At 37.0% G+C, this 9156-nt stretch overlaps 2 protein-coding genes across 6 annotated transcripts in view; both read right to left on the bottom strand.

Moving 5' to 3' along the window:
* Positions 1–475: 475 nt before the first annotated feature.
* Positions 476–3520, bottom strand: caly (ubiquitin carboxyl-terminal hydrolase calypso). The gene is made up of 8 exons (XM_076122210.1): positions 3034–3520; positions 2659–2806; positions 2280–2463; positions 1910–2061; positions 1444–1638; positions 1139–1209; positions 848–1057; positions 476–762 (listed from the first exon to the last, which is right to left on the bottom strand). The coding sequence occupies exons 1-8, from the start codon at positions 3406–3408 to the stop codon at positions 568–570; spliced, it is 1530 nt and encodes a 509-aa protein (XP_075978325.1). The 5' UTR covers positions 3409–3520; the 3' UTR covers positions 476–567.
* Positions 3521–4945: 1425 nt separating this feature from the next.
* Positions 4946–9156, bottom strand: part of LOC142978036 (uncharacterized) — a 57124-nt gene continuing 52913 nt past the window's right edge. For all 5 annotated transcript variants that reach the window (XM_076122259.1, XM_076122257.1, XM_076122258.1 and 2 more), the window contains 2 exons: positions 7150–7391; positions 4946–6929 (listed from right to left, as the gene is read on the bottom strand). In XM_076122259.1, the coding sequence (XP_075978374.1) occupies positions 6600–6929; positions 7150–7391 (572 nt within the window). In that variant the 3' untranslated portion in view covers positions 4946–6599. The remainder of the gene's footprint in view (positions 6930–7149; positions 7392–9156) is intronic.

The following is a 9156-nucleotide window of genomic DNA, read 5'->3' as shown; positions in this document are numbered from 1 at the left end:
AACCATTGCTGCCTTCATACGTTTGTTGTGCATTTTTAAAGCGTGAAATATATATTGTTATTTATCAGATGTCAATAAGCTGTTGGCAGGTTTCCATGCTATTTTCATCTTTTAATTTGTTATTGTTCATCTTTTATAAATAACCATTTCTCGTAGTGTTAAATCTATTGTGCTTTCTCGTCAATTTTAAAGTATGCAACATGCATATAATTAATTTCAGTCCATACATGTTCTGTATGTATACCATTATACAATTTAATATATCATAGATCGCACACATATTGCGTATCGACGACGTCAGCGTGTCGTCGACGCACCGTACCGTGCTAGTTAGCTAAATATATAAGAATGTTGTTCGATGAAGTACGTGCCTAAGCAAACAATAATCAATCGTTGTTGTTACATTTCTTTAACAATATGATGACCATGTAAATACGGCGCTGTTCGTAGTATGATAATAAAAAATCGTTTTTAAAAACTTGTTTTATTTGCTTACATATTTGATACATACGACTACATATAACATAAAATATATGGCGGTTTACATAGAGTAATAGATGTGGAAGGTCATTTCCTTGCTCTCGGGCGTGGTCGCGGTCTGGCGCGCGGTCGGGGCCGCGGGCGGCGGCGCCTCGCCCTGGCGGACCGGCCGCGCTCCAGCTGCGCGGCCACCAGTTCTGCGAGCGCCCCGCGCTCCGCTAACATCGACAAGAATGTGCATATAAACTCGTCGTAGTTGTGTGTACGTCGGCAGTCGTCCACCTGAACAAGAACAAAACGTCATTTATAGGGGGGAGCAACTAACAGACATCATTAGTTCAAGCCTTCATACGAGGGGTAAACTAACCTTGTACATATCCCTTTTATCATTTTCATCGTTCAGAGCCTGCTGACACTGTTGTACTTCATTGACAATGCTGCTCATTAGCGCGTTCAGTTCAGAGTGGGTCAGGAGTAGTTTCCGCAACTTAAGTGGATGCTCAGGATCTGGCTGACTGCATACTAGTACTGGAGAGTCGTTACTTTTGACTAGGGCGGTTATTGAAGTGGGATACAACTAAAAATAAAATATTTTATTTTTAATTTATCGTATTTGTTAGCAATGATAAGTATCTTTTTTTGTTATTTATATACTTACATCTCCTACAATTTGATTGTCTCTGTTTATTGTCACGAATTTTACGACTGCTCCTTGTTCTACTGGATCAACTGAAAATACAAAATGCTTTGATAAAAATACAAGCTACCAAAAACGCTAAATCCTTTGTTGTTACGAAATTAATGCCAAATTCTTTGTTTTTTATTAAATGTTTAACAAATGCAATAAAAACAGTGACAGTGAAAGACCGGCACAGAAATGACAGTGGCTCAAAAAGAGAATCTGAACTCAACCCAATTTACTGATGCGATGTGGATAAGAAGCATAAAAAAAAAAGAAGTTACCTAGAATAATGCTGCTGTCTTGTTGTGGCCGATCATTAGCGCCGATCTCAATAGTAATTGGTCTTGTGTAGTCCACATCGTACAACTGTAGCTGTGATGATTCCAAGGCAGTCAATATTGTCTCCTCACTGATCTGCACCATGTTGTCACTTAGAGAGTTGTCATTACTACCTTCTGATATGTACTCTCCTTGTTCTGCAAGGTTACAATTCAATAAATACTTGATGCTAGTTCCATGACTTTTCTATGTGTCTGATATTTTGTAGATAAATTTAGATCAAAGGTATGAAATCTGTACAAATTGTACTGGTTAAGTTAATTGATACTTATTCAGAATCTAATATCTAGGGTATATTTTTGACAGAATCTTTGTGCCTACTGTGAAAAGTAATTCCTTGATTAACCACTAGTTATTGGACAACTAAAGAAAGACAGTTTTTGATTGCAATAAATGAAAATACATTACCATTAATTTCCCTGCGTTTTGATAACAAATGCCTTAAATGTTTGCCAATTTTTGAGATAGCTTCCTTTACCCTTTTCTGATTTAATTCAAGAGCATTTAACTTCTGTGTCAAAGCCAACCTTCTGTCTGGGACAACTGCCATCAAGTTAAATCTGAAATGTTAGAAAAATAAATTTATACATTTTGCTAATATCGTCCCTGTATAAGGGAAGAGATAGGCCTTGAGAAACATTGTAAAAGGAACAAATTATTTAATCACGCAGCTTATTATTATTAAATAAAATGTCTGCTGAAGTTTTGAATGTTGTCTGCCTATTCTAAATTAAAATGTGAACTTTAAACAATTTATCAAACAAGAAGCTCTCTTTACCTAATGTCATGAACTTGTTCTCCAGCATCCCTACCAAGTCTTTCTGCCATGACTCTCCTGAACTTGTCTGTCCAGTCTTCATCTGATGCCCATGGTCCGTGATCCGTAGGGTATGGCTTTAGTCCATCCAGTTCAAACAAATGCCCATTGATTGGCACAAAACTAACAAAGTGGTAAGCTTCACCTGGAATTTATAAGCATTTCCAATAGTTAACACTTTCAAATTGTAACAGTAAGAAAACTATTTATATCTGAATTTACACGTCAAGTCTGGACTGCTGAAGATTATTATGTTTATTTAATAAATATAATAACATAAGAAGAAGAAATAAACAGCAATTTTATTGAATTTAAATATACTTGGGGTTAAGTCAGGTACCTGTGAAGCGTCCAGTAGAAACTCCAGCATTTTTGTCAGTCTTCTTCCTTGCCTGGGGGATGGCATGAGAGTTGTGAGCACAGGCCAACTCTGGAGTATTGCCAATTGCCCAGCCTTTATTCTCCGGGTTCATTCCCAGTGTGTGATGCTGTAAATGTCCCTAGTTTAGTTAATTATATTTTCTAAACACATAGGTTATAACCCTGTTGTCTTCTTGCATGTTACTAGTAGAAAATATTTCTTTACAATGGAATAAACTGCCTCAAATCTGTTTTTTATACTTGTTTATCACTTACCTACAGCATATTGTTAAGGGATTATGTTTATGACTGTAACAATAGTGGTTCTATGAAAACAATAGAAAAAGTATATTACCTTTAAACGGCTCAGTGTTTCTCCTAAATGTAGATTAGGATAGTTCAATAAAATAGACAGCAAAGCATGAGTGGCGCAACTGTTTGGAACCATTTGCTGTGCGAAAAATATATTGTTTATAGTTTCCTCATCGCGTACAAAACTCTCGATCTGTTCAACAAATTTTCTTCGCGATCTCCTTTCTTCTATCCATCGAAACAGGAATATAAACCCGTAAACGGGACTTTCTAAGGGTTTATGCAGGTCATAAATTTCTTCTACCTGAACCCCTTTTACTCCGAAATCCTCTAACAATAGGGTAAATAATCCAGGGTCGCTTTCTAACTCGAGCCATCCCTCTGACAGGCTGTTTAATTCTACTGGCATATTTTTCATAGATAATGATTGTTATATTCTCAGTTATGTTGAAATTGGTTTTATTTTATTATTTTTGTGTTGTGTGCCGACAATGTTGTTTTGATTAGTAATTTGACAATTGACATTTCATAGGTTTTGTTGCCATACGTGATAATACTATACCTACACAAAAACGATGAATTTAGTTTAAAATTATTTTATTACATTCTTATCCAATTTGCTTTAAAATTTAATTTTTAAACACGTTAAGTAATATCAGTATTTTTGGTTCGGCTGGATAATGACCGTAATAATGAAGTTAGTACTTTTATCATCCAACCTTATCAACAAACATGTCTTAGAACGTAGACTGAATTAAAATACTTCTACAGAGGACACACTTACACCTTACACTACACCTTGAAGAGTAAACTAAATATTTAATGAGTTAATCGAACCCCTGACACTCGGTACAATGGTCGTGGTGTTGGCGATTTATTGATAAGAAGTTTTCGTCTAATCAGTATCACTAAATTGACACTATTGATCACAATAGTCACTTTTGTACTGGGTATTAAAGTATAATAAAAAAAAGCCGACACAAAGCGGGGCTTGAGGTGAACACTACTTTACCCCAATAAAACTGAAAGGCAGGCAAGATTGGAACAACCAAACAAACTTTTAAATACTAATGTGGACAGAGAATCCTTATCGATTCTTTTAATTATTTTGTACTATTAATAAATGACTTCTAACGATCTCTAGAGTCATTATTAAAATTGGTATTCGTGTTAGTCGTTTGGGTCAATCGAATAGTTGCGTGCACGAATAGGTAGATAATAGGCACTTCTTCTACATGCTTTACTTTTTAAACTTCCTTTAATAATTATTGTTTTTCCCAAGTTATCAGGCAAATGCTAAGGAGATTTCGTAATGTCATTTCTAAGTAAAGTATCTAATAATTTGTTTGTTGTCAGAAATAAAGCTATGCCCAAGAATCGAACCCGGGACATTGTGATGCAGCGTTAAATTTGATTAAACAAGTGAAAAAAAATACGTTACATGGGGAAAATAGTTTTAAATATGTATGATTGTTGTTTTATATGGGTAGGTATTTATCAAAATCTTTGAATGCAGCTTTATTTCCTTTCAGGTAAATTTTAAATATTTTCAATACCTATGTACTGAGAGTAGTTTCAATAAAATAGCGTAAATTTTCTTCTATCCTGAAGTTACTTTCTGGTATGCCATTGTTATGGTGCAGGGCCTAGCAGAAATCTCTCTGATTATTTAGTTTTATTCTTCGGTATCTTGCTTGTGAGACAAGGTTTAATTTGCGCATTACTAAAATAAGTTAAATGAATGTATTTCTTTTGACATTAAGATAACCAGAAAATAAGTTTTCCAGTTTCAGTGCTTGGTCTGCTGCCTTTTTCAGATAACAGTATTTAGCCATACCATAAACGAGCTAGCATTTCATTGATTTATGTAGGTACCTACTTAGGTACTGACTTAGGAAGGTATTCGCATTAGGAAAGGAAAATAATCATTCAAATTATTGAAAATAAAACCAAACTTGCTCTCAACAACATTTATTTTTTTCGTTTTCTATATACACTCTTAACATCCGACCTTTGTACAATGTACAAATAATAAATGCACAACTTCAGCATTGTAAAATCCTCATAAAGACTTGCAGGCACGCGCTATTTGAATCAATTAGTATAAGCACACGATTTAAGTAATAAAATGTACGGAATTGGTCCCATTTCTTATCATTCGAAAGCCCTCGGCTGACTATGACGGTCATTAATGATTTTAATGTTTATTGCTTTTATACAATAATATATTTCTAAACGTTAGGCCACGAGATCCATAATGGTGAAGGTTCTCGAGTCTTATAAATTCTACTCCTAATCGACTATCAACTCGTTAGTGAATCTGAATACCTAAAGGCAATGATGGTTTCGATTTAGTCGTCTACTTGATACAATGAACGTTATCGTGATATTTTGACTGCATTATCAACTTCAAATCAACTGCAATTAACACGCCTTTTGGAATCCAACAACATTGTGTAGATGTTTTGAATGAAGCACGTTGACTAGCACATGCTCACTCACACTCGTTTCTGCATGTTCCTCCTTATTCCAATTTTGACTAATCACGTTACATGAGTGAGTTACACTGTTCGAGATCTTCAAGTTGTGCAATCAGAATATGTACAAATTACAAATTATTATGCATGACTGAATGTTCTAACGGAATATTTAAGTAAATATGCGTTAATTTGAAGACTAGAATAGACAAATCGGAATAGGAAACTATAAATACTTCTACATTGTTAAATTGCGACAGTTAAACTAAAACGATGATACTAACGACGGTCATATTAACACAACGACAAGCTAACAGTGATTTTCAAACATCAAACCTACTTATTCACACGGGTCTAGAAGTTCTAAAACTGAGCAGGTGATAATATACTCGTCAAAGTCATAAGTTACATACATAATGTGTGTATTTGTGTACAATTCTCTTTAATATCTATCAGTGATATTGGTGCCTTGTTCCTACAGGCTCGTGAGCAAAATTATATCTAAGGAAACAGCTGTGACGTACCGCTACTGTGCGGTATCACTGATGCACTCAGTGATGTTCAGTGTTCGGTGTTCAGTGTTTACACAGCTTGAAAACATTCGGAGGATTCCGTATAAATGGCACTGTGACGTAGGACACTACTATGGGGTGTACAGGTTAATATACATAAATATAAACGGATATGTATGTCTGTCGTCGACTGTATGACCTACTGGCTACCTGGCGATCGATCACTTATAAATTCTACTTTACAATTATTTGGAACCACAGAGGTGCTCTGTCTGGAACACAATTTATAAAATAATAATTATTGGAAGAGTTTTTCTTATCTACCTAACTATAGGTACATATTTTAAACGTATTTTATTTTACAATATTTTATAATTATGTACAGAGCAGGAAATAAGTAACTAATCATAACTTCCCTATTATCACATAAGTACTCAACGCTTCATACGACAACCTATTTAAATAAAAACAATAGTTTCATGTTAGGATATGTACGTACAATATAAATATAATACCGAATCATCGTTGCGATGTCAACAATGTGGACTAATCACTATATACGAGTCTCATCACATGAAACAGCAGTCGATTTAAAGTAACAAAGTGGTCCGGCCGGGCTTTCATCTGATGGCGTGCGTCGGGTTGTACGGCGGCGGAGGGGTCTTGGGCACCTGCGACCGGTGGACGGCCGCGATGGGCGTGAGCGGGCTGGGCGGCGCGTCGTCGGGCTGGCCGGGGATGACGGGCGCGTGGCCCGCGAGCATGGCGCCGTGCCCCGCGTGGTGCACCTCGTGCCGCGCGCTGCTGCTGGCCGGCAGCAGGCGCGCCGGGTTGAGCTTGATAGCATCGTCGTATGTCGGCGGCGCCCCCGCCACCGTGTCGTAGTCTGGAGGCTTTTGCTGCATTGTCTCTTCGTCGGGCATCGATATTACGTGTATTGGATCGTCGATCTGAAATAAGATAAGATACAGGTTAAATCAATTCTCAGAAAAGTTGCATTAGAGAACCGGTTGGACTAGCACAAAATTCTATGCCCATAATATTAATCGTTGTCTATTAAATGTCTCGACGCATATCTACGAGTATGTCTATGTACATGGTCTAAACTTTAAAACCTAACTAAGATTAAGACAGATACGATAATAAGGTGGGTATTTTATAAATACTCACTTGGTGAGTATCTGGCGAGGCCCGGTCTGTTTGAGGCTGCCTGGCGGGTGACTGCAGCCAGCAGCACATGGCTGCGCATATAAGCAGGGCTCCAGCGACGATGCACGCGACTCCCACATAGCGTACGGGCTCCGCGTAGTCTTCAGCTAGGCCCAACCAGTTGATCAGTGCGCCGGCGCACAGCAGCACCATGCCGTACCTGTACGGCCTCTGTGACTGTCTGCCTTCGTCCAGAGACATGCCTGGAAGGAAACATACAAATAAGTTAGTATAGAACACTATAATCAAGAATCGAATAACTTAAGTGCCAAAAATGAAGAGTATAGAATAGATTTTTGAAATTCATGACTATGAAAAATGTATTTGCGTTCTTGATCTATAAATAAACCTTCGCAGTTTAAAACGAAAGTTAGTATTGTGACTATTGTGTGATTTTGGCGACGTTTTTTGTCGGTCATCGGAAATGGGCAGTTCCGGAAGCTCGTAGCTGTTTTATCAAAACATGGAAAGTGTCATGTCATGTAGTTTACTGGGACAATGACACGGCGTAATAACGGGATTCTATATTCACAAACCGGTGATCAAAACGAAAGTTGGGAAAGTTCATAATTAGATGACACGAAGGTGGATTGTTCTTCACACAAAATGTGGGTTGCGAAGATCCGTGATTGGAAAGGTCAGTGAACAATTGTTTTCCCGAGGCAACGATGAGGAATATATTACGAGAAATAATTTCGCAGCGAGTGAGGTGCGATGGCGGAGGTTATCCGCGAAGACAATGGTCTCTCGGGAGATGTGGGTCAAGTTCGCGACGTGCGGTCGAGCGGCGCCGGGCGGCCGCGGCTTGGTCACGCGTACCCTGCACCCAACGCACCGAATACGTACACTCGTACTTCCATCGCATCATAATAGAGATGTGACACACGTACACACACAGTCATTAATTTATATGGGCTATATTGAGGACTTCATTGAACGAATTGGGCGCTCGTCGGGCATGGATACGAGCGTGTTGTACAACTTTGCTCTCTTATTGACAAATAGAAAGTTTGTAAAGTGGCTTTACAGACTGCATTTGAATTGAATTTTGTCATCTTTTTGGTGGATAACGATTTTCACCAAGTTACGAAAAGTTCTTACAAGAATAATTTCTTTTGTGTGCCACATAGAACTTTCATCGTTATTTTTAGATCACGAACGATGTTTTCTAATATGCTAAACGATCCTGTAACTAAGCTTCCTAAACCAGCTATTGTTTATTGCTTATGATATGCTTGTGAAAGGTGAAAGTTTGTAAATATCATTAATGATCTGGCGCTCTATTCATTTGATATTTCATTCATTTTTCAGGTATACATCTGTTAGGTACGCAATGCAACCTTAGTTTTAATTAGTGTCAGGGTAATTACATCAAAGATTAGCTCGAAGATAATTTTAATGTAATTAAAGTCGGTTTCATTCATTATTAAAGTTTTGAACATTAATTACGACTCCTAGAAGTAAAAATATGTGTTAATTCATAGTAAGCACCTAGTTACTGAGTACTTACGTTTGATATAAAGGAAGTCTATTAGCTAATTCTGTGCAGTTCTTGAACGCAAGGAATAAAATTAGTAATGATTTAGTTTGATTGCGTGTTCAGTTGTTGAAACCTTGCCGTATTCAAGTACCTACAAGAACAATCATTTTCTGTCTTTATTGTCTTAATAAGTATAAAAAACTTTATTGTCATTTATCGATATCGCTAATTAGTATCAAACAGGTAGGTATTGCAATGATGATTTAAGTTTCGATTCCGGTAAAAATAGCAAAAAATTATAAACACACGATCCGTGATAGCTGTGATAAGTACTTATTTATTAAAGAAAACAATTGGGTATCTTAATAATTTCAAACATTGAGGCACATACATATATTTACTCGTACGTTGAAGACCCGAGCGAGATCAAAGTATAAACTTAATTGGTGTTATTCCGGTATATTACACTGATCGACAATTAATAAATA

The sequence above is a fragment of the Anticarsia gemmatalis genome, chromosome 13 (assembly GCF_050436995.1).
Source record: "Anticarsia gemmatalis isolate Benzon Research Colony breed Stoneville strain chromosome 13, ilAntGemm2 primary, whole genome shotgun sequence".
Lineage (NCBI taxonomy): Eukaryota > Metazoa > Arthropoda > Insecta > Lepidoptera > Erebidae > Anticarsia > Anticarsia gemmatalis.
This window is presented reverse-complemented; position numbering and strand designations above follow the sequence as displayed.